The sequence below is a fragment of the Urocampus carinirostris genome, chromosome 16, assembly GCF_059441175.1.
Source record: "Urocampus carinirostris isolate Australia breed hairy pipefish chromosome 16, RoL_Ucar_1.0, whole genome shotgun sequence".
NCBI lineage: Eukaryota > Metazoa > Chordata > Actinopteri > Syngnathiformes > Syngnathidae > Urocampus > Urocampus carinirostris.
In genome coordinates this window covers 34,424,187-34,448,551 of record NC_142364.1, presented here as the reverse complement: position 1 = coordinate 34,448,551, position 24,365 = coordinate 34,424,187, and the positions used below count along the sequence as shown (strand labels likewise).

The 24,365-nt window shown below is 37.4% G+C and overlaps 1 protein-coding gene across 1 annotated transcript; it reads left to right on the top strand.

Moving 5' to 3' along the window:
* The first annotated feature begins 830 nt into the window (after positions 1–830).
* On the top strand, positions 831–9,672 carry tdgf1 (teratocarcinoma-derived growth factor 1). Its single transcript, XM_088356084.1, has 6 exons — positions 831–1,120; positions 1,219–1,274; positions 2,060–2,248; positions 4,240–4,354; positions 5,110–5,219; positions 9,251–9,672. The coding sequence occupies exons 1-6, from the start codon at positions 1,107–1,109 to the stop codon at positions 9,352–9,354; spliced, it is 588 nt and encodes a 195-aa protein (XP_088212210.1). The 5' UTR covers positions 831–1,106; the 3' UTR covers positions 9,355–9,672.
* Positions 9,673–24,365: the final 14,693 nt, after the last annotated feature.

Here is a 24,365-nt window from a genome sequence, read left to right as displayed (position 1 = left end):
ATATTTGATTTTAAACTTTTTAAGGACACCTTAAACTACTCACCCCACCATTAGATAGAATTCATAGTTCATGAAGTTTTGTCAATCATTTTTAAGGTTATTTTTAACTACTAGGAGGCACTTAATAATACACGCTGTCCCTTTTAAGTGCAGCCCTGGTTATTTTTGATTACTTTATTACTGATTGTTTTTCATATATATTTTAGACATATATTTTTTAGATTTTGTGTGTGTAGGTAATTTAAAAAAATGGAAATACTTAAACAGTTGGGCCAGAACCCAATTTGGCCCAACCTTATCCAGACTCTAGCTCCCGCAGCCCTCAGGTAAAGTGAGTTTGAGAGCCCTACTGTACACACATTCAAAATAATAAGTGAAAATGATGACGTGGAAATGATAATCTGACCAAAAAGACACACGTTCTTCGGTTAAAAAGAAGAAAAAAGAAAGGGACTCCTACAAATGCTCGTTTCCTGGCTTATTTAACATATGAATAGTCGTTTTAAGCTGGTGAGAATCATACATAATGTATGAAGAGCGGAGAGGAGTGGGAAGTCAAGTTTTTTTTGTGTGTGTAGGTATGAAGGTAATGTGAAACTACGGGCAAAAACTGAAATAATTAATTGCATATCATATTATAGTATTCCACTAGTCATTTGAACGCTGAATTAATCAAAGTATCAAATTCATATCCACCGAGGAAAGCTGACTACAGTCTGTGCAAGCACTTTCATTTTGGCACGAACCTTCGTTTGTTGTTGATTGGGCCCCAGCCATGTCGAACAGTGAAGACAAGCGACAGCGGGAGGGGCCAGAGGGGCGGGGCATCTGGTGGCCACTCCACCTGGATGAGTGTCACCTGGGGTCCCCGGCACTTTCTCCCAAGACGCCTGGAGGAGCATTTTGTTGTCTGGATGGATAATTTTCTTTTTACTTTGAGAAAAGGACGTTTTGTTTGCTGGCAAATGGCGACCTCTCTACATACAGTGTTTGATTGATACTACTGGATTGTTATTTATTTTTGTCGTCTCTCGTAATCGTAAACTAGAGTGTGAGGATTAATATCCGACATCATTCGTTTCCCCTCCTTTTTGTTTTTTACAAAGATGCAGCCATGCAGGTATAAATCACAAATATGAAGAAAGTGTTTTTATTGAAAGGTTTTTTTTTTGTATTTTTGTTTAACTGCAAGTGTCTTTTCATTCCTTTTGTTTTTAGTATTTTGTTTTGGACTATGATCATTTCGAGTTCTTCTGCTCCTGCCCCTGCTTCAGGTCTGTGTTAGATATTCTCTTTACTATGTTTTATTAAATAATCAAAATAATAATTGTTTTGATAACATTTATTATGTCACCATATTTGGACTTAGCTTAACGAAAAAACAAACAAGACAAAACTAAGATAAATATAGTAATATTCCAAAATACAGTGCATTATCATTAAAGGAAAGTTTGTTGGTTCACCTGGTAGGTAATCTTAACGTTTTACGTTTATTTTTACTATATTTCCTCTAATTCTTGCAGTTGAAGAATGCAAGGAATTTAGTTGAAATGGGGAAAACAATATAGAAACAAAACTAGGGAATATAGTAAAAGAGGAAAATGTATTATATTTGTAAGTAAAGATTGCTGGATTGTAGTTGAACATAGGTAAAAGTGAAGATAAAATGAGTGAGCTATCCTTATAGTTAAATGAAAAATCGTTTTAAAACTATAAGAAAAATAGTTAAAAGTGTCGTTATATAAAAAGCAAATATAATTTGTGGTATGGTATAATACTTTATTGAAATAGTGTTATACTTCTAGTCATAAATTCCAGCGAATCTAGTATAAACAGTCAAGAAATTAATGAAGTAATAAAGTCAGAGATGAGAACAGTTTTCCTCCTCACATCATGATAACTTTCATTTACTGTATGTGCTCCATTTGATCAATAAGCCTGTTTCCTGACATGAAAAGAAAATTCAAATCAGTGCAGAGTAGCGTATGTCTCCGGGGAAAACCACCTTTTTCCCCTCCTCTATCACTATCTGTAAATTGCATTTTTTTTTCTTTTTTAGGCTGCGTGGGAGGTGAGTGCAACAAAGGCCAGACTCATCCGTTTCCTCGGTTGCCCCCCACTGAGACCAAATCCCAACAGTCCTCCCAGGACTTCCTTGACCAATATGCCCAGGCCAACTCTCCAAATAGCGGGGACCGTAAACACCGTGACGCCAACCCCGTCATGCCCTTCATCGGCCTCACTAACAGTAAGTTGGTTGGAATAGCCACAAATGTTCGCGGACATGGACTTCGGTATTTGTACAGACCCGACTTTGCAATGCTTGTCGATCAAAAGCATACAACTGTAAAAATAGAAATAAATAAAGTCGTTTGGTACAAGGACTACACCAGGCATGTCAAACCCAGTTTTGCTCGGGGGTCAAATCCTGACTTTATGTTCGCAAGTTGGCTGGATCGATAAAAAAATGTTATGGCAAATATTTAGCTTTGTTTTGCAGTACTTTGGTTTATCGTTCAGCCTACATTTGTATTCTATCCTACAAAGTATAATAACGGATGAAAAGGCATCTTTTCTGCGTACAACACATTTTTCCCAAATGTTAGTCAAAAATAAAAAATAAGTTTCAGCAGTAAATGACCGATAACATCAGATACAACCACCAGGCTGGGCCTACTGATGCTGTTAAAACACTCCACCCTATTGTCTTTAACATGAAACCAGATAAAGGTTATTTTTAACATTTGGTGTAAACAAATGTCATGCATTTACACCTTTTTCCCCTCTCTCCCATTGCACGTCTGCATGCCATGAATCATGAATTCTGATCCACATGAGCTAGAGACTTGCTTCTTTTGTGACAAATTTACAGCAGATGGACGAAATCATCTAACAGGCAGCATGTTTGACAAACCTGGACTACAGTAAAGGAAAATAAAACACTGTACTTATTTACACAGACCGTTGAGGCACAGTGTGCTTATTTGTAGGAAAAAATAGTTTGTTTTGGTGTTTTTTTGCTACTTTCAGATGTTGGTTTAGACTCTTTGTGTTTGTCTGCTGACGTAAAGCAGATGCACCCCGAGAATGTGTAGTTAATGGACGACGAGACCGACACACACCCGCACTCACCACAGAACTGCTGTGCAGTAAGGGCGAGCGGATCGACCCAAATATCGATTTTATCGATACTGAGCATGTACTTGGATTGATATTATTGTCATGAAATCAAGACTGTCTTTCTATTTAAACAAGCACTACAATAATGTTGCTCGTGGATTGTACCATGATACATTCAGTCTAAATTTCAAATGTATTTACACTTTATTTGTACCTCTGACTTTATTAAAAAAAAAATAGTGTGCAATGGAAAGTATTTTAGTTGTCTTCTTGACATTGCTGAATAAAATTTGTGTTTTTGTGACATTGCTTTTTTGACTCTCTTAACATTTGTTAAATAGTAAAGTAGTAGTAAAATATTTTTATCTTTTATTAGTAAAGGTGTTCTTTACATTGTATTGTTTACACTATTTGCACTTATTTTATTTTTAAAATACTGTGAAAAGCAAAGTATTATAGGTGTCATGTTGGTAATATTGCCCTGCGACTGGCTAGCAACCAGTTAAGGGTGTCCCCTGCCCACTGCCCGAAAAAAGCTGGAATGGGCTCCAGAACCCCTGCAACCCTACTGAGTATTAGCAGTGCAGATGATGGATGGATGAATGGACGGATGTTGACAATGTTGTATTTGTATTCTTGTTACATTACTGCTTTTTTGGTCTGAGTTTCCTGGCTTTTGTTGTGGAACCTTTGTAATAGAAATATTTATATTTATTTTGCTATGTTGTAATTTTACATTGGATTCATTTAATACAATTTGAAACATCTTACTGCCCAAAAATTGTGCTGCGTCTATCGTAATTACAAACTAACACAAGGAGGTTCAATTACTCAGTAATCATAACTTTTCCTAGCATAAAAGAGTCAGTGTTGTACCGGTACCAATTGACAAAACGCTGTACTTACTTGGATTGGATTGATACCAAAATTCACAGTATCGCCTGCCAGTACTCTGTGGTCTGGTGAATCTAGCCAGAATTAAAACAAAACATGTATTTAAAAACAAAAAACAAAGATTTCATTTTTTATAATAGGGGAGCCTATGAAGCAATTGTATGTGATAAAAAACAACACCAAAGATCTTAATATAGTTGTTTGTCTGACTTTTTTGTTTTTCAGTTGCTGAGCAAAGCAGGAGTTGCTGTAAGAATGGAGGCACCTGTATTCTCGGCAGTTTCTGCGCATGTCCTCCTTACTTTACTGGTCGGAGCTGCGAGTACAACCAGCGTATCCGGTAATGCAAAAAAACGAAAAAAAACATCCACAATCAGCAGAACTACCACAAAAACTAAAATTAGTTAGGGCACTTAGTAACAAACATCCCAGCTCAATATTTTTGAGATGTATTGATTAGTTATTGATTACTTTATGCATTCAGAGAATAACTGTGCTACCAAATACTACAAATCTATGTAGCATATGCAGTATAAGGACCAATCCCGCCACATGTAGTAATAAATGTATAAATAAATACATACTTACAAATATGTCATATAAATAAAAGAATGCATAATTAGATTATGTAATACCTAAAAATGTGACACATGCAATTTAGGTCATGCGTTTATGCATTTTTGTAATTTTGGTATTCATTTTGTCTTTTATTGGGTATTTTGTCAAGGCAAATATAATTTAAATGACCAAAAACACGACAAAATAAGACAAAATATAAGAGAAAATAAAGAACAAAATACACGAGAAAGTAAATAAAAATACACAAAAAGATAAAATATACAACAAATTACACAATATTTACCAAAATACACGCCAATTATATGACAAAATACATGACAGAATAAATACATAATTATCTGACAAAATGCATGAATAAACTTATGTCATACTGTATATCCAAGTGTTGTGATATTTATGTATGTGTTCATTTATTTATATGGCATCTGTTTGTCAATATCTACTTATACTTTTGTTTCTCCATATGGAAATATCACACCTGCATGAGGCAGTGACTAATGTAATGTTCGTTTTCAGGCGCTGCGGTCTGATTCCGCACGGTGAATGGGTGCGGAAGGGCTGCTCATATTGCCGTTGCGGTTACGGCTTTTTGCACTGCTTCCCTCATGTCTTCCACAAAGACTGCGGTATGGCTTCCAGTTTTTACACACTTGTATTTTGCTCCCCAGCATGTGCACAGTGATTGTTTTGAAAGTAGAACACTCTCAATCTCAACTAACCTGAGGTAGGGTCTGGATGAGGTTGGGCTAAAGGCCTTCTACAAGAAGTCTATATAGAAACACCCTGTTTTCCAATATATATATTTTCTAATTCAATACATAAATTATCTAAAGACTAAAGATAAAAAAATAATAATTTATATGAAATTTCAGTAATAAAATAATCCATAATGTGCCAGGGCTGCACTTAAAAGGACAGTGTTAATTATTCAGTGCCTCTACGGTAAAACATAGAACTCATTTAAAAAAAAAAAAAGAGAGAGATCTAAATAATTGGCAAAAAATAAATGAACAATCATTAGGATATGTATGTTTCAAATACTGGTACGTTAAGCCATAAGCATTTATTTTATATAGAATACGCTTCACCTTATAGATGATATAATTGTTTGACATTTTTCTGCTAACAATACCTAAAAAACAAAACAAAAATATGTCAAAAAACTGGGCAAAAAAATCAAAGGAAAATGTTTTATGGTCACTTTGAGTCTCTATAATTTTCATTCTTGTAATTTTTACCATTAATTTGAGGTAACACAACAGACTACTTTTGCATGTAGTGGTCAAACAATACACACTGTCCCTTTAACTTTCTCAAACTATCATTCGTTGGCCCGCAAATGCCCCCCGGGTCGCGAGATTAAGACCCCTGCTCCACTGAAGATTTTGCCACATTTGTTTTTGGGTGGGACAAAGGAGTGGCTAGTACACATCAAACTTAAGCCCTTGGCAATTTGCATGTAACAAGCTGCCCATCAGGTGTTCTCATTGTAGTGTAAACAATCTACTGAACGGCTGCTGCACCTGGTCTTTTAGTTGATATCGTTCACATTACAAAATAAGAAAAACAACAGTATTCGTAGGCTTTATACAGGGTTTTGTAGGTGTTTGAAATCCAATAAAATGCTTTAATTTTAATATTTTGTTCAAGGATTGAAAAATGCTAGAATTTTGAGTGAAGTTCTTGTAAATGCTTGAAATTGTTGTTGGGTTTCTCAACAAGTCTGTTTAAATATGACGCCAACACCGCCCTCTGGTGGCTTCACTTTGTCATTGCATTTCTTCTTCCCTCGTGATTAACGGCCGCTGGCATTAGTTTGTACGGCATTGTAGCCCCCTACTGGTCGTCCCCAATAGGACAGGTTTTTGATACATTGGTGTACTATGGAATTAACGTATAAATTATTGACATTTAAAGTAGTGTTCCCCATTGTTAAATTGTAATGGGAAGAACTCACTGCAACTGAAAATGTAAACTAATTTTTACTGTAATTTCCTCCTAAACACTGAATGGGGAGATATCTTTCTAAAAGATGTTAACACATGTATTGTTCGGATCCAAAATATATTAACGATTTACTCAAGATCTAAAAATCATTTGTCTTGATGAAAGCAAACGCAAAATTAAAAGTAACTTCATTAAATCACAGATATATTTGTGTCTCTGCAAAAAACAAAAAAACATTTTTTTGTCGTCCTTAGAAAATTGGCCTTGAAGGTCCTTAAAAAGTGGCCGTAAAAATGAACAATAAATAAATCCTGTTTATGGATAGAAATATAATCAGAGGGTATTTTTCAAACAGTCAGACATATTCTAAAAAGAAATTGACCTGAGTATGCTAAAGGGTAACATTTTATTAAGGTTAATTTGCACAGTACATTCAGTAAATTTGGAATAATTAAAAATTTATTTCATCAAACATTGAACACATATAGCCTTTTTTACCTCTCAAATAATAAAGGGACATTGTATATTATTTAGTGCCTATTTGTGGTAAAAATAGTAGTAACTTTATTTTTTTTACCAGTACTATACAATTCAATACTGTTTTATACTTGAAACCAAAAAAGCAATTCTGTTTACAGGCTCAAGCATTTGTTTAACAAATAGAAGTACTGAACTTTATAAATACATATCTCTCTCTCTCTCTCTCTCTCTCTCTCTCTCTCTCTCGATAGATAGATAGATAGATAGATAGATTACATTACGCATTTTTTCACAAATAATGACTCAAATTTCATCATCAAATTGAACTGACGGCTTGGAATTGCAGAGATTAGCGCCGCAACTCAAATAACTGGATTGAACGAGTGAAACTGAATTATACAAAGTACAGTTGATCAAATTGTGACTCAGGTGTATGTTTGTGTATGTATGACCTGTGATAATTAAAATAACGATAAAAAGAACCAACCTGTGTTCTCAAGTAAACTGTACTGAACTCCTGTGTGTATGACATGAAGAATAAATATTCCATGACCTCAATGGGGATGGATTTTGTTGAACAAAATTTAAAAAGCAGATCCCCGAATGTGTGTAGGGCTACGTGTTAATGACCAATTTTGGACATAAAAAGTTTAAACCTTTTCTCAACTGTACCTTTCTACAAAAAGGTTTTTGTTATTTGGTTTGAAAGGTAAAAGGTGACAATACAAATGTCCTCGATGAAATGTCCAAAGATAAAAACATAAATGCTGCTCAAAGTAGCGTTTATGTAGAACGCCTCACACACCACAACGCTGCGGCTAGGGCATACCAATGTACAAAACGGGGGTTTCACACTCCTTCTAACAGAGCCGTGGTATGGAGGGAGGCGTCATGATTGTCTGCCATCTTACTGCTATGGGTAGCCCCCAAAACAAAAACACCTAGTGAAAGGCTGATCAATAAAAATGAGAAGAAAAATGCTTCAGCTTGGTCAGTTTAAGTCTGCGTAGTTTGAATTCTTTCTTGTGCTACGAAGCACTCGTTTTTGGTTGGGCTAAACCAGGGGTGTCCAACGTGGTGCCCATGGACACCAGGGTGCCCTCCAGTTGCTGGGTCATTGTGATTTACTAGTAAATTTATTTTTTGATAAAAGTCTATTTAACCCTATTTTAATTAATCAATTTTCATGTTTGTTTTTCAATCTTATGCTTTATATTTCAAACCACTGTATTAGCCTACCCTACTTACTACAATCGCGGATGGCGAGGGATTTCTAAGCATAACGCATTTATTCACCAATAATAGGCAAAAACGATTTTCATGTTTTTGAATTTTCAATCAACCTGGCAATAATAGTAACAAAGTAGTAATAACATGATAAGTTGATGGAAATTCAAATAAATTCCAATACATGGGCTTCGTGGGCAAAAACAATGATTCAAGTTTCATAACTATTTTTAAGCAATTAAAAGAATAGAATGAGAATCTATTCATGTATTAAAAAACATATTTATTAGTCTTTATCAATTTTATTTTACAGGAAATACGACAAACTAAATTCCAATTTATGGGTTGAATACAGTGAATGATAAAAATTTGTATTTTTTTTCTAGCTTTCTAAATTTTACATTTTTTGCATGCTATCTAGCTAACATTTTATCTTTTTTTCAGTTATCAGGCTAAATTTTGGCCTCTTTTTAGCTATCTATCTAGTTTTTAGCTTTACATCCACCTATTTAGTTGGCCTTTTACTCTTTCTATCTAGCTGCCATTTAGTTTTTTACGGGTTCATCTTTCTAGGTAACTATCAAGCTACACTTTTAGGTATTAAGAAAGCCATCTGGTGAAGTAGCTATCTTAGAATTTAATATCAAACTGCGTGCCCTTTGTGCTAATTTGTAATAAAAAGTAACTCTCAACTTGAAAAAGGTTGGAGACCCCAGCACTACAATACACTGACATCTAGTTGTCAAATATTACACAGTGTCCTTTTGAGTAATTCCTGACATAAATTTTTATTCACTCGAAAATATACCAACCTAGTGTACATTGACCTAATTTTGGGGGTGATTGAGAAACAAAAAAATGGAGGAGAAATTTGTTCAAATTCATCCAAATGGTAGATCTTGACCCAAATTGTTCTTTTTTTAACCAAAGTGTTTTAGTTTGTGTTTGAAAAAGTGTTATTGTGTTATCTGTGATCTAAACTGTCTCTTCATTTGTTTTCTAGATGATTCTGAGGAGGTGCAGTGGTACCATTCCTCTGCTGTTAGGACACTTCCCAAGGGTTTTTTACCGAGTTTGACATCCTTTCTGCTTTGCCTCTTCCTGTGACTGACGTAGTAACAAACGTTTGTTTTAAATATAAATATAAATTATTTTATTCAAGCAAGATGTTTTCAAGGAAAGATACAAATATCAGTGGAAAAGCCAGCCAGTTGTTTTCAGCAGGTGAACTCTCTTAAAACAAGAATAGCGCCCATAAAGTTCAGGGACTGGTGTACTTAATGGCCTGTGGAGAATGACTGATTACGTCATCAAGTTTTATCATGAAATACCTTTTGCTGACACCAAAACATTTTTTACTGATCATTTCACATATTGTGGTTTGCACACACAAATATGGCTGTACATAAAAGTTTTATGAAAACATCTATATATTTTTGTATTTTTATTTTTGAATCTGCCTTTAAGGGACAGTGTGTATATTTAGCACCTCCTATTTAAAAAAAAAAAAAAAAACTTCATTTGTTAAAAATCAATATTCATTTGAATAATAAGAAAAAAAATATATTAACTGCCACATAAAAAGCCTTTGTTTTTCTAGATGCCAGTATTCATTTTACAAAATGTGAGGCTAAGTTGACGTGAATTTCCGCCATCTTGCTGCTACGGGTACCCCCCAAAACAAAAAAACCTCGTGAAAGGCTGGACAAAAAATAAGCAAAGGCATGTGGTTTGGTCAATTGGATTCTCTGTAGTTTGTATTCTTCCTTGTGCTTTGTAGCACTTGTTTTTGGTTGCACTACACAATACAGCAACATCTAGTGGTCGAATACCACACACTGTCCTTCTAACATGAAGAAAAGATTACCTCTTGTTTTGTGTCTTTGCACAAGCAATGTGTGGAGTTTGCATGTTCTCCCCGTGCTTGCGTGGGTTCCCTCCGGGCACTCTGATTTTCTCCCACATTCCAAAAACATGCATGTCAGGTAAATTGGCCGGTCCAAATTGTCCCTAGGTGTGAATGTGCGAGTGAGTTGTCTGTCTCTGTGTGCCCTGCGACTGGCTGGCGACCAGTTCAGGGTGTCCCCGCCCACTGCCCGAAGATAGCTGGGATGGGCTCCAGCACCCCCGCGACCCTGCTGAGAATAAGTGGTGAAGATAATGGGTGGATGGATGAATCTGTGTCTTAAAGCAAAAACTGTTTGACACGTTGGTCATGCTGAATAATGTCCTCTGCACCTATAGTAATAGTTTTAGACCAGGGGTTTCAAACGTTTTTCAAGCTGAGATCTACTTTTTGTTACTTATTAGTGCAATGGGCACCGAGTTTGATTTGAATTTTTAAAATAACTAATTTTCTACTACTTACTATCTTGTTACTTTGTTTTTACCGGGTGAATGGAAGTACAAAAAGAGAGAGAAAGAAAAAGAAAGCAAAAAACGTGAGGGAGCAAGATGGATAAAAATGGAGAGTAAGAATGATGAGGAAAAGAGAGAAAGGGAGAGTAAGAGAGAAGCGAAAAGGAGTAAGAGAAGATAGGGAAAGGAAGACAAAAAAGAAAGGGAGAATATAAAAGAGAGCAAGAGAAAGCAAAAGGGAGAAAGAGGGAAAAAAAGCATGAGAAAGAGAAGAAAGAGATCAAGTAAGGAAGTAGGGTTAAATTAACTCAGTGGACCACAAAAAAAAAATCATTTTACCTCAAAATCAGAATGACCCACATTGGTGAGCCATTTTCCGAAAAGGTCCACAGACACCTCAGCTGTTCTCAGGTGGCACATTGGTACCCGTGGGCATCACGTTGGAGACCCCTGTTTTAGACAATCACAAGTAACTTCGTTTTTCTGGGTAAATTAGAGTGTAAAGATTTAAGTTTTACTCCAGGTTTTACTCTAATGTTCAAAATTAACAGTGCATACAAGGAATGTGGGTAGTCTTCTTTCATGCACTGATATTTTTCAGTTCCGACAGCAAAGCATTTTAGGCAAAGTTTGTCATTGGGCTACTTTGCATTAAACATTTTGCAAAAGGATTGGGAGTAAAAAAAAATATATATATATTTTTTTGTTTGTTCCAATTTAGTCTCTAATTTGAAACCTGAGCAATGCATAATGAATTTTTACACATCCAATTTTTTTTTAAAATTAAAATGACAAAATGAGATCCTGTAAGTAGTTTTGATATAGCAGCAACGATATGCATTTATGAATAAACAAACAAGCAGACATTTAAGAGTACATGTTATATTCCTCTTTTGTCTATCAATCATTTCATCAAATTGGTTCTATAATGCTTAAAATTAAAGGAAAATAATATCAATGCAATATGGCTAGCTCAGAAGTCCCATTAAATTAGCTCAACATCTTGATAGATAAAACATAATAAAAATGGCAAGTAAAAAAAATGAAGCCATTCATGTCTGGGACAAGGGTGGTACCAAATCATCCAGTCATAATCTGCACCGCTTATCCTCAGTAAGGTCGCGGGGGTGCTGGAGCCTGTCTCAGCCATCTTCGAGCAGTGGGCAGGGTACACCATGAACTGGCTTCCAGCCAGTCGCAGGGCACACAGAGACAGACCAACTCACTCATTCACACCTATGGACAATTTGAACTGGCCATTTAACATGACATGCTTATTTTTAAAATGTGGAAAAAAACTGGAGTGCCCGGAGGAAACCCACACAGGCACGGGGAGAACTTGCAAACTCCACACAGGAAGGTTCGATCTCATAACATCAGACTGTACCGTGGACGCGGTAACCACTCAGCCGCCGTTTCTCCCCGGTACCAAATCAACATATTTTAAATTGGTATTTTTTTTTAACAATCTAATACACGCTATGTTTATCTTTGTATGTTTACCAACTTCGTCTGGCGAGCCGATAGAAAAACATTGACCGGTATAATATGGCTCGCAAGCTCTAATTTGCCCATCCGCAGACTATATGTAGCACTATTTTTCAGTCTGACACAAAATGTACGTTTGTTCTCTGTAACACTATAAAATTGTAATGAATTTTATATGTTATCATATGGCTGACTATAGGTAGAATTATTTTTTTATTAGCTAAAATCTGACATAGATGTAGATTACTCATGAGCTTTTGTGGATAGTCGATTAGCACTCAACTGTATCCATGTGATAGCATATGCATTTAGCCTCCCCTGTCAACATGAAAATATAACATTAAAAATATATTAACGGATTAATTATTCAGTGCAAAAGTTATTTCTCATTTAACTTTAAAAAATATGTATTTTATTTATTTTATTTCATACATTAATTATGTGTTTTACATTGTGTGGCCAGCGGGTCGTAGTTTGCACACCCCTAGTTGGAGGCAACAGCAAAGATGGCTTTTTATCCAAAAAATGTCATTTTGTCAACTGTCTTATTGTTTAAACGCCTGTAAAACCTTTTACATACTGAAAAGAGAAACTTTGTAATATTTGACCACTAGATATTACAGCACTGTGTATTGTGACTCAAAATGAGTGCTATAAAGCACAAGAAAGAATACAAAACTACGAGACAAAAGGTGACCAAACCACACAATTTTTCTTCTCATTTTTTTCAAGGCCTTTCACAAGTTTTTGATTTTGGGGGGATACCCGTATCAACAAGATGTCGGTCAATCATGTCATTTCCCTTTTAGGTAAGCCTCATGTCATGTAAAATAATGCAAGTTTCAAGACCTATGACAACGCACATTAAATGACAATTTTTGTATTTTAGCTAATTATTGAAATCAGTATTGTTTCGTTTTTAATGAAGGTGCTAGGAGGAGTTAAAAAATGCACAATGTCCCCTTCAACAGGTAACCAGGTTCCAAACAATTTAAACATTTAAAGCAATTCCTTTTGCAATTGTCCCTTCCTCTTATCTTGTTTCTTTTTTTTTAAGTGACAAGTTTCTTATCTGCAGTGTTTGGTGATGGGACTTGAATTGAATCTCTGTTACCTTCTTATCTAAAACACACACATTGGTTGTTGTTCTGCTTGTTGGCATGTTCAAGCTTATCTTTGTTTAACGTGGGCCCACCATAACTTAGATTTAGAGCACGTCCCCAACCTTTCCTGGGGAGTCACTTAATTAATTTTTGGACTATACAGATATTAGCAGGGTTGGGTAGGGTTACTTTAACTTGATTACTTTCAATTACTTTTGGATTACTCCAATACCAAATATGCTAATAAAAGACAAAAGAAACTAAATATGAATAAAATTACTAAATTTTGTGCAGGCTTGGGGAGTTACAGAATACATGGAACGGCAAAAATGATGTTGGCAAGCTGTTTGGATTTATTTTCATTTTGTTTCTGTCGCATTTTATGTTAGTTTTGCCGGAGATCAAAGAGATCAAAGCCAGGAGAGAATGCTTACCACGTGTTGTGAGTAATAATTTTATTCATATTTAGTTTCTTTTGTCTTTTATTAGCATATTTGGTATTGGAGTAATCCAAAAGTAATTGAAAGTAATCAAGTTAAAGTAACCCTACCCAACCCTGGATATTAGTAATCTTCTCAAACTGGTAGGGTACACTCTTAATCCAGTTGCCAATCATTTGTCCATTATTTTTTTCAATTTCCTTATCCTCACTAAGGTCGCAGGGGTGGTGGAGTCCATCCCAGCTGACCTCTGGCAGTGAGTTGGGGACAACCTGGACTGGTTGCCAGCCTATCACAGCACACAGAGAGACAGACATCATTCCCTCACATTCATCATGGAGTCATCATGGAAATATAAAACACAGGCATAAAAAATTGTTGCTTTTAGGTAAAAAAGGGTGATCTCTGTGAATTGTGGAGATCCAAGGAAAAATATGTTTGGGGGGGTGGGGGGTTGGTTGGGAGGTCATGCGTGTGTGTGTTTGCGTTTGTGTGTGTGTGTGTGTGTGTGTGTGTGCATGCGTGTGTGTGTGTGTCTGTGTGTGTGTTGAATTGGCGTGATGGTCAGTGTGCGCGACTGTGATTGGCTTAGTGTATGCTGTGGGTCAAAGAGCAGGGCAGGCTCAAGTCAATGGGTCCACTCAAAACAAACTGCAAAGCACCGCTACAGCTTCTATTTCAGCAGCTCGTTACATTCAAAAGAAATGTATCAATAAAATATGACTCCGAATGCAACAAAATGCTGATCATTACCAGTTCCTCTCTGGATTGTTATCGGGTCCAGAAAGAGACCAAGGCGGTGTTTGGAGGGAAAGCAATAGAGGTGCTGCATGTTTATAGCTGCCATTCTGTTACAGTCGTATACATTATGTATATAATAATATCTAATAAATCACGGAAATTTTTTAGAACGCAACGACTGTTAAACAAGGGATTACTAAAGTCAAGTCAAATTTATTTATATAGCCCTTAATCACAAAAATGTCTCAAAGGACTGCACAGGATTACAATGACACAATTACCTTATACTAAACCAACATGCGGGCAAGGAACAACTCAAAACCTCAGGGTGAGGAAAAAGAGAAACCTTGAGAAGGGACCTCACAAGTGGTATCCCCCTTTTAGTATGACCGGGGTTAATTACATTTAGCATTACAGTACACAAACATAGTAAACACTAGGTAACATGTTGAAAATTTGTCCGGAAAGTGCATGACAGCAGCGACGCCCCCAGCCTATAAACTAGTCCAGAAAGTCTATGACGGCCACGACGCAGCTTCCCATCTCTGCCAGCTGGTCCATGCAGGCGTTCACATACTTCAGGTCAAACGCGGGTCCCCTGACTAATCTCAAATCGTCCTTCTCGTTCGTATCACCACCAGGCAGGCAGGCGGAAAAAGACAGGACAATACAGAATATGAGGTGGGCGTCAATCATAAACTTTGGGATAGAAGTGTGTCTTAAGCCTTGATTTAAAAACTTCCATTGAGGTTGCAGATCTTATCTCCGGAGGCAGTTGTCTTTTGGGCTTTTAAACTGAAACGTTAAAAGTGAGAATCACGGCATGTGCCCAGACAATGTAATTAGTGAATTAATCAGTAAGCTAACGGCAAGTCAAGCTATCCGATTTTTTTTTCATAACGGAAGAACACCCTAGCTCAGGGGTGGGCAAACTTTTTGATTCGAGGGCCACAATGATTTCTAAAATATGATAGAGGGGCCGAGCCAAGAACAGATGGATTGAGTGTTATATAAATTACATACAAGATTTGACCTATTGATGATTAATGATTAATTACATTTCAGTTGAATAAACACAGCAGGGAAACTCACCATCAGTTTCAGTAGGAACAGTTGTTGATCTCCAGGTTTTGTCAGTGCATTAAATTCTGGAGTAAGTTTTGTTGTGGCGATTCTCAAGATAGATCCGAGGTGTTGGTCAGTTATCCTGGATCTGTGATGGGCTTTGTTCATGTTCATAACACTGAATGTCTGCTCACATGCATAGAGCCAAACAAGGCCAGCATCTTCTGTGCTGCCCACCGTAGGTTTGGAAAAGTGGCTTTGTTCAGTGAAGCATAAAAGTCATTAAGTTTAAGAGTGTTGAACTTTTCCTTCAAGGTGGCGTCAGACCGAATATCGATCAGTTCCAATTGCACCTCATGTGGTACTGTTTCAGGGTCTTGTGAGAAGGGACAAGACACGAGCTGACTCATCAATGTTTTCAAAATCGGAGAACAGGCGACTGAATTCTCTGTGAAGGTCATCCAGTGACTTGCTGTATTTCTTTGCATATCGCGTCGCCTCTTTCTGAGTGTCAAGTGTGGCGAAATGAGTGAAGGATGTGTTCGCAACTTGTCTGGATAATAAAATGAGCTTAGATTTAAACGCTGTAACATGTTTGTACATGTCGTGCACAAACTGATCTTTCCCCTGCAGTTTCACATTCAGATCATTCAAGTGTGAAAATACGTCCACAACAAACGCAGAAATCACAAAGCCAGTTCTGGTCTCGTAGCTCAGGAAATTTGTCAGATTTCTCATTGAACTCTAAAAATGCGCCGATCTCTTCTTTCAGGTCCCAAATGCATTGAAACACTTTGCCCAAACATAACCACCGGACACAAGAGTCGTAAAGTAAGTCCTGATGATCCGCATCAATTTCCTCCATGAACGTGATGAACTGACGATGCTAGAGTCCCCTTGCGCGTATGAAGTTCACAAGTTTTACAACTGGATTTACAACATGGTTAAGCTGTAATACAGATTTGCAAAGTGATTCCTGATGGATGATACAGTGAAGGAAAATAACATCCTGTTCAGGGTTTTCCTCTTTTACTTTATCCTGGATTCATTTTAGCAGCCCAACATTTTTTCCTGTTAAATTTGGTGATCCATCCGTCGCGACATTCGCAAGTTTACTCCAAGGTAGTTTATGTTTCTCGATTGCAGCAGACACCTTGTGATACAAGTCCTCTCCCCGCGTTGTTCCCTTCAGGGACTCCATCGTCAAAAACTCCTTGGTTATCTCAAAGCTGCCATTTATTCCTCGGATAAAAATTAGGAACTGCGCTGTGTCTTTCATGTCATTACTTTCATCCAGTGCAATTGAATATAACTACAATAACTCTGCCTTTTTGTTTAGCTGGCTAGCTATATGTTCATCAATTAGTTCCACACGGCGAGTCACAGTCCGACGTGACAAACTGATTTTTTCGAACTTGCCTTGACTTTCCGGACACAGAACACCTGCAGTCTCCACCATGCAGTCTTTCAAAAACTCACCTTCTGAGAAAGGCTTGCTAGCTGCTGCTAATTTGAATGCCAGCAAAAAGCTTGCCTTTGTAGTTGACTCCTGAAGTGCAGTTTGCCGGTGAAAATGTTGTTGCTGGGTCAGTAAATTGGCTGCCATCCTCTCAGCCATAGCTGCCTGTTCTTGTGCCAACAGCTTGCTGGCATAATTGGAATGCTTTGTAGCAAAGTGACTGCTAATATTGTACTCCTTAAAAACCGCGAAACTTTATTGATATATCAAGCATACAGACTTCTTTGAAAAAATATTTTGTTGTCCATTCTGTTTTAAACACTCGGCACTCACTGTCGACTTTTCTTTTCTTTGATAAAGTCATGTTTGTTTTTAGAAGGGGGAAAACTTTACCGCTGAAACCAAGAAGGAGAGTGCTTCTTCTGGGAAAAGCTTAACCGTGAAGAAAAGGGGGCACATGCTCAAGCGCGCCATATATTGGGGAAATGTGGGCATTACAGGGGAAAGTAAAGAACAAGGTTTGCCGGTATATTTTGATATAATTGGGAGATGTTTGGCGGGCCGGATCAAAAAGACCAACGGGCCGTATGTGGCCCGCAGGCCGTAGTATGCCCATGTCTGCCCTAGCTGTTGATGCTCCCCCCCTCTTTTTTTTAAAGAGCATTACATAGACTTTATTTAAGAGTTAAGATGAGGCAAAATGATATATATTTTGCTTTCTTGTCGATGAAAATGATGAAAAATATATAGCTCAATTTATTTGTAAATTTCTATGGACAATTTTTATTCGCAAATCTTATGGACGATTGCAGATAAGAAACTTCTCATCTCATCTCATCTCATCAGCCATACCGCTTATCCTCATTAGGGTCGCGGGGGGGCTGGAGCCCATCCCAGCCATCTCCGGGCAGTGGGCAGGGGACACCCTGAACTGGTTGCCAGTCAATCGCAGGGCACACAGGGACAGACAACTCATTCGCTCATTCACACCTAGGGACAATTTGGACCGGCCAATTCACCTGAAATGCATGTTTTTGGAACGTGGGAGGAAACCGGAGTGCCCGGAGGAAACCCACGCAAGCACGGGGAGAACATACAAACTCCGCACAGGAAGTCTGGAGCTGGATTTGAACCCACGACAGGTTCCCATGACATGAACTGTGCCGCACAAGCGCTAACCACTGCGCCGCCGTGCTGCCCGAGATAAGAAACTTGTCACTTAAAAAAAAAGAAACAAGATAAGAGGAAGGGACAATTGCAAATCAACTTATGCATGTTTTTGGTATGAAGGGGAAAATCCTAGTTTTCGTAGAAAAAAATATTCAAAAATTAAGAACATGCAAACTCCACACGGAGAGGCTTGTCGTTGGAATTGAACCCAGGACCTTCGAATTTTGAGACAGCTGTGCTAACGGGGCTGCCAGTTGCTAATCAATTACAAGGCAAATACAAACAGGTGACCATTTGACACGTTTACGCCTAACACAAGTGGTAGGAAGTCGCATCTCAGAAGAAAGTGAAGAAGGAACATGCAAATTAGGGTCGTCATCCATAATCAGACATTGCAGCATAGATAAGGAGAATAAATTATTCTTAATCTGTTGGCAGGTTTCTGGCCTTTTTCAAGTGTATATATACACACACACACACACACACACATAATATATATATATATATATATATATATATATAATTACCGTGTTTTTAATGATTGTTTTTCTTATTTACTTATTTTAGCTTAAATGTTGGTCTGTATATTATAATTAATGTTTTTTTTAAATGATTTTCACATTACTTTTCTTTTTTTACTATAATTGAACTTTTTCCAATGTGATTCGGCAAGTACTATTAAAAATATAGTAAAATAGAAAAGTAAATGTACTGTACTGTATGTATATGAGCAAAAGTATGCGTCAAAAATAATCTAACTATTTTTTAAAAATTTGATTTAGTTTTCTCAATTTGGACACTAGTGTTGAAAAATAACTGGTCTGCAAAAACGGTACAAGGAAAAATAATACAAAGCTTATGATTGATGCCCACCTCATATTCTGTATTGTCCTGTCTTTTTCCGCCTGCCTGCCTGGTGGTGAAACGAAGGAGAAGGACGATTTGAGATGAGTCAGCGGACCAGCGTTTGACCTGAAGCATGTGAACGCCTGCATGGACCAGCTGGCAGAGATGAGAAGCTGCATCGTGGCCGTCATAGACTTTCTGGACTAGTTTACAGGCTGGGGGCGTCGCTGCTGTCATGCACTTTCCGGACAAATTTTCAACATGTTACCTAGTGTTTACTATGTTTGTGTACTGTAATGCTAAATGTAATTTACCCTGGTCATCCTGAAAGGGGGATACCACTTGTGAGGTCCCTTCTCAAGGTTTCTCTTTTTCCTGACGCTGAGGTTTTGAGTTGTTCCTTGCCCACATGTTGGTTTAAGATCAGGTAATTGTGTCATTGTAATCCATTGCAGTACTTTGAGACATTTTTGTGATTAAGGGCTATATAAATAAATTTGACTTGACATGACTATGTAACGTACCCAGAAAAATTATTCTAATCCAATTCCAGTATTTAAAATTAGTATAATATAAGGCTGCAACTGATCACATCACCAGGAAATTGTATCATGCAAATAATTTTTGATATAATTTCTTGTGGGGGGAAAAGGGGGGGTATAGAAGTTAACTAAATACATAAGTAACACACAAATTTTGTCAGACGATACTTTTTCCCAATGCTTACGGCTCCACAGTCCATTTAAAAAGAAAAGAAAATGCTATAAGAGTGAAATGGAATGAAGACTTTTTTTTGAACTGTTTTTATTATTGGTGTTTATTGGGGAGGGGTGTGGCTCAGACTAGTTGTTTACCACCACTATTCATAAATGCCGACCTACTGAAAACAAAAAGCAGTATATATTATTATTCACCCTATTTTACATGCAAAACACAATCCGACTCCACAAAATATATATAAAAAAGTTCAAAAAAACTTGCTTATTTAGAACTGAAAGTGGCAAACTTTTACCAAAACTGTAATCTAATATGATTTTTTTGAGCGATTTATTGTTTGTGGTTTGTTATTTAGGCACATCACAAAACATATCAACCACTAATTAACAAAAATAAATTATAGAATATTTGCATGTACAAACAACTGTAAAATACAATACTGTAAAATAATACATTAACATGTGCCTAAAGGGAGTAGGCCGGAGCAAAAGCTTATAAGTGCCTATTCCTCGCACAGAACACATACAGTATTCAAAATCAAAAACAAGAAAAGAGAAATAAAAATTACATATACAATTTACAATATTATCGCTTGGGACTCCTATAACATATTAAACCCAACAAAACTCCTGATAAACAGTAATAATCTTCTTTAGCATAGTTATCTGAAATGAGTATGTCATATTTTATTCACGCACAAAGACTTAGTCCCGCTACAAACTAAAAAAGTCGTGGACTGATATACTAGTCTTGAGTCAAGATAAAGTAGAGTTGTTCTTAAATAGGTACGCTTTTTAGGGGAGAATGGCAGCAGTCTAACACATAAAACCACAATAGTTCAGGAGTATGACAATAAAATAATCTAAATGTAGGCCTTGTCAAAATAAACAAAACATCACTATGTTGCCACCTATTTTAGGATAAAGATAAAATCTTTTTTTAACATCATAATCTCCCACAATCCTCCTTTTGTTATCAACATCCACCCAGATCAAGAGAGTCATGTCACCAACAATAAGGTGTGATTTAAACCAAGCGATCCTATTAGAACCCAGCCAGTGTTTTCATCACAGAAAATCTCAACTGAAAAGAGCTCACAAAGGTTTGATTTGCTACCCTGAGAAAATTGATTAGGGTTGGTCAAAACAAATGGTAAAACAGCAAGATTCAATTTTTTGGGGTAAAAACACGCCGCCAAGTCTTCCCACTGGTAATGGCAAGACGAAAGCTTTTTTCTGTTGGCACTGGAATTCCGCAATAGTCTTTTGATGGTGGTAACAGGATTAGTGAAGATTTAACAAGCTTCATTTTGAATTGGAGGGAGCAGTAATAAAATTTAAACGTTGGGTGATTTCTTTCATTGACCTAAAGCCTTAACAATTTTTGAGTTGCATCCATTGACTTTTGCTGCACACAAATGTGCATTGATATGTCCTAAGACTCAAAAACTCGAAAGCTGGGGCTTTGGAGTCTGAATTCAAGAAAGACTGGAGCAGAGCAAACTAAATAACACAAAAACTTACCAAGAAGATTACTTCACTATAAAAGAAAATTGAAGGTGTTTATCAAGGTAGGGTTCTTATGCAACAGCTTCACACCTGGCATCTGCTCAGAAATCTCCCCCTTTTGGCAACCTGACCTCATTACCCAACAAGTGACACTTTGACATCACCATCAGGCTGCTGGTGGAACATCAAGGTGGTCAACAGAAGACATTTGGAATCCAGAGCCAGTAGCAAGATACACTTCAAAACAACAATTCATCCATTCATCCATTTTCTGCACTGCTTATCCTCACTAAGGGGTTCCAGCGCCCATTTCAGCCTTATTCAGGCAGAGGACGGGGAATACCCAGAACTGGCTGGCGGGCCAGTTGCAGGGCAACATCGGAAAACCACCTACTCGCTCACTCACACCTAAGGACAATTTGGACCAGCCAACCAACCTGACATGCATGTTTTCGGAATGTGGAAAGAAACGAGATTCCCCTAAGTAAACCAACACAGGCACGGAGAGATCATGCAAACTCCGCACGGGGGAGAACAGTAGCTGGAATTGACCCCTGCGCCATAGGGCTGATGTGCTAACCACTCACCCACCGTGCCGCCCACAACTATTCTGTCTTGATGGAAATGTTAGTGATTAGGTATGTTTGATACCACGTTTATACCAAAATGTCGGCATTGATACGTATACGTTTTATATATACTGGACTGTCTCAGAAAATTAGAATATTGTGATAAAGTTCTTTATTTTCTGTAATGCAATTAAAAAAACAAAAATGTCATACATTCTGGATTCATTACACATCAACTGAACTATTTCAAGCCTTTTATTATTTGAATATTGCTGATTTTGGCTTACAGCTGAAAAAAACTCAAAAATCCTATCTCAAAATATTAGAATACTTCCTCAGACCAAGTAAAAAAAATAATTTTATAACAGCAAAACTAAATCAAACATTTGAAAATGTCCATTGATGCACTCAGTACTTGGTTGGGAATCCTTTTGCACGGATTACTGCATCAATCCGGCGTGGCATGGAGGCAATCAGCCTGTGGCATTGCTGAGGTGTTATTGATGCCCAGGATGCTTCGATAGCGGCCTTCAGCTCATTTGCATTTGTAGGTCTGGTGTCTTTCATCTTCTTCTTAACTATACCCCACAAATTCTCGATGGGGTTCAGGTCAGGGGAATTAGCAGGCCAATCAAGGACAGTGATGCCATGGTCAGTGCACCAGTTACTGGTGGTTTTGGCACTGTGGGCAGGTGCCAGATCATGCTGGAAAATGAAATACTCATCTCCATAGAGCTTTTCAGCAGATGGAAGCATGTAGTGCTCTAAAATCTCTTGGTACACAGTTGCATTTACTCTGGACTTGATGAAACACAGTGGACCAACACCAGCAGCTGACATGGCTCCCCAAACCATTGCTGACTGTGGGAACTTCACACTGGATTTCAAGTAACTTGGATTTTGCTCTTCTCCAGCCTTTCTCCAGACTCTGGCGCCTTGACTTCCAAATGAAATGCAAAACTTGCTTTCGTCTGAAAAGAGGACTTTGGACCACTCTGCAACTGTCCAGTGCTTCTTCTCCATAGCCCAAGTCAGACGCTTCTTCCGTTGTCTTGAGTTCAGAAGTGGCTTGACCATGGGAATACGGCTATTGTAGCCCATTTCCCGGACACGTCTGTGAACTGTGGCTTTTGATACCTGGACTCCAGCTTCAGCCCACTGTCTTTGAAGCTCCCTCAAATTCTGGAAGCGGCTCTTCTTCACAATTTTGTTAAGGCTGCGGTCATCTCTCTTGGTTGTGCAGCGTTTCCGGCCACATTTTTCCCTTCCAACAGACTTTTTGTGGATATGCTTTGAAACTGCACTCTGTGAACAGCCTGCTCTTTGAGAAATTTCTTTTTGTGTCTTACCCTCCTGATGGAGGGTATCAATGATGGTCCTCTGGACAGCAGTCAGATCAGCAGTGATTTAGTTTACTGAACCAAGCTGAGTGTTTTTAAGGCTCAGGAAACCCTCGCAAGGTGTTTCGAGTTAATTAGATGATTCAGGTGATTAGTTGAATAGCCTACTTGTATACTTTTTCATGATATTCTAATATTTTGAGATAGGATTTTTGAGTTTTCTTAAACTGTAAGCCAAATTCAGCAATATTAAAATAATAAAAGGCTTGAAATAGTTCAGTTGATGTGTAATGAATCCAGAATGTATGACATTTTTGTTTTTTTAATTGCATTACAGAAAATAAAGAACTTTATCACAATATTCTAATTTTCTGAGACAGTCCAGTATATATTCTAACTATGAGTGTGGAAATTAAAGTACAGCGCCATGATTGGTCAATAGTCAAAATAACAAACATCAGAGATGATTAGCAGACAAAACAAACAAACAGTGAACCAAAATAATGAACTGTACTCAATAATATTAGACAAAAATCACAAAATTGTAATAGCCAAGAAGAAGAAAAAGAAAATTGTAATGTCGTTTTTTCAGAATCTTCAGCAACTTTTTGAAATAAACCCACACTAAATGTCAAAGTGCAAAATCCTGAAGCGTTTACATTTTGTTTGCAGCCACGAACCTCAACCGCGCAAAGCACAATTTCCAATTCACAAGCACGTTCATTCTGCAATAAGACGTCCCACGATTTGTTGTGGCATCATAGAATTTGACATTTTAATCCAGTGCTCTCCATGCCTTCCACACACGTTGCACTCCTGTCAGCTGCTTTGCGGTACAGTGCTGATCAGCTGCTAGGATGGATGTGAACAGGGGGCAACGTCGTGTGTGACTTGATATTAAAGTTTTCTCATGCCATCGGTCTGACTGGCGTGCTGAGGGATTTTGGATCCAACCACCGCAAAAAGCTTTGAAAACACGTCATTGCACCTGTTCAAGCTAACACGAAAATAAAAGAAATCAAGCGATGGCGGGGAATTTTGAAATGAGCCTTTTTCCGTCTGGGCGTTTTAGTTGAGAAAACAAGACAACTGTGTAATATGACAGCATTGTACTTTATTTAATGTGAAATATGTGTGACTTGGTCTGTTTAGTGCTGCAGTTTGAAACCAGCCTTTTCAAACTAAGAGCTACTTATAAGTTATTGATTAGTGTGACGGGCTGATAGTTTGATATATAATGAAAAACACAAATTGTTTGCTCATATTATGCTTAATCATTATCAATATTATGAATACTATGACTATTAGTGTTAT

Excerpts from the sequence above, each read along its gene's own strand:
- tdgf1 (XM_088356084.1), top strand. Across the intron at positions 1,275-2,059 it reads TGCTCCTGCCCCTGCTTCAG|GCTGCGTGGGAGGTGAGTGC; the intron begins GTCTGTGTTAGA and ends TTTCTTTTTTAG. Across the intron at positions 5,220-9,250 it reads TGTCTTCCACAAAGACTGCG|ATGATTCTGAGGAGGTGCAG; the intron begins GTATGGCTTCCA and ends TTTGTTTTCTAG.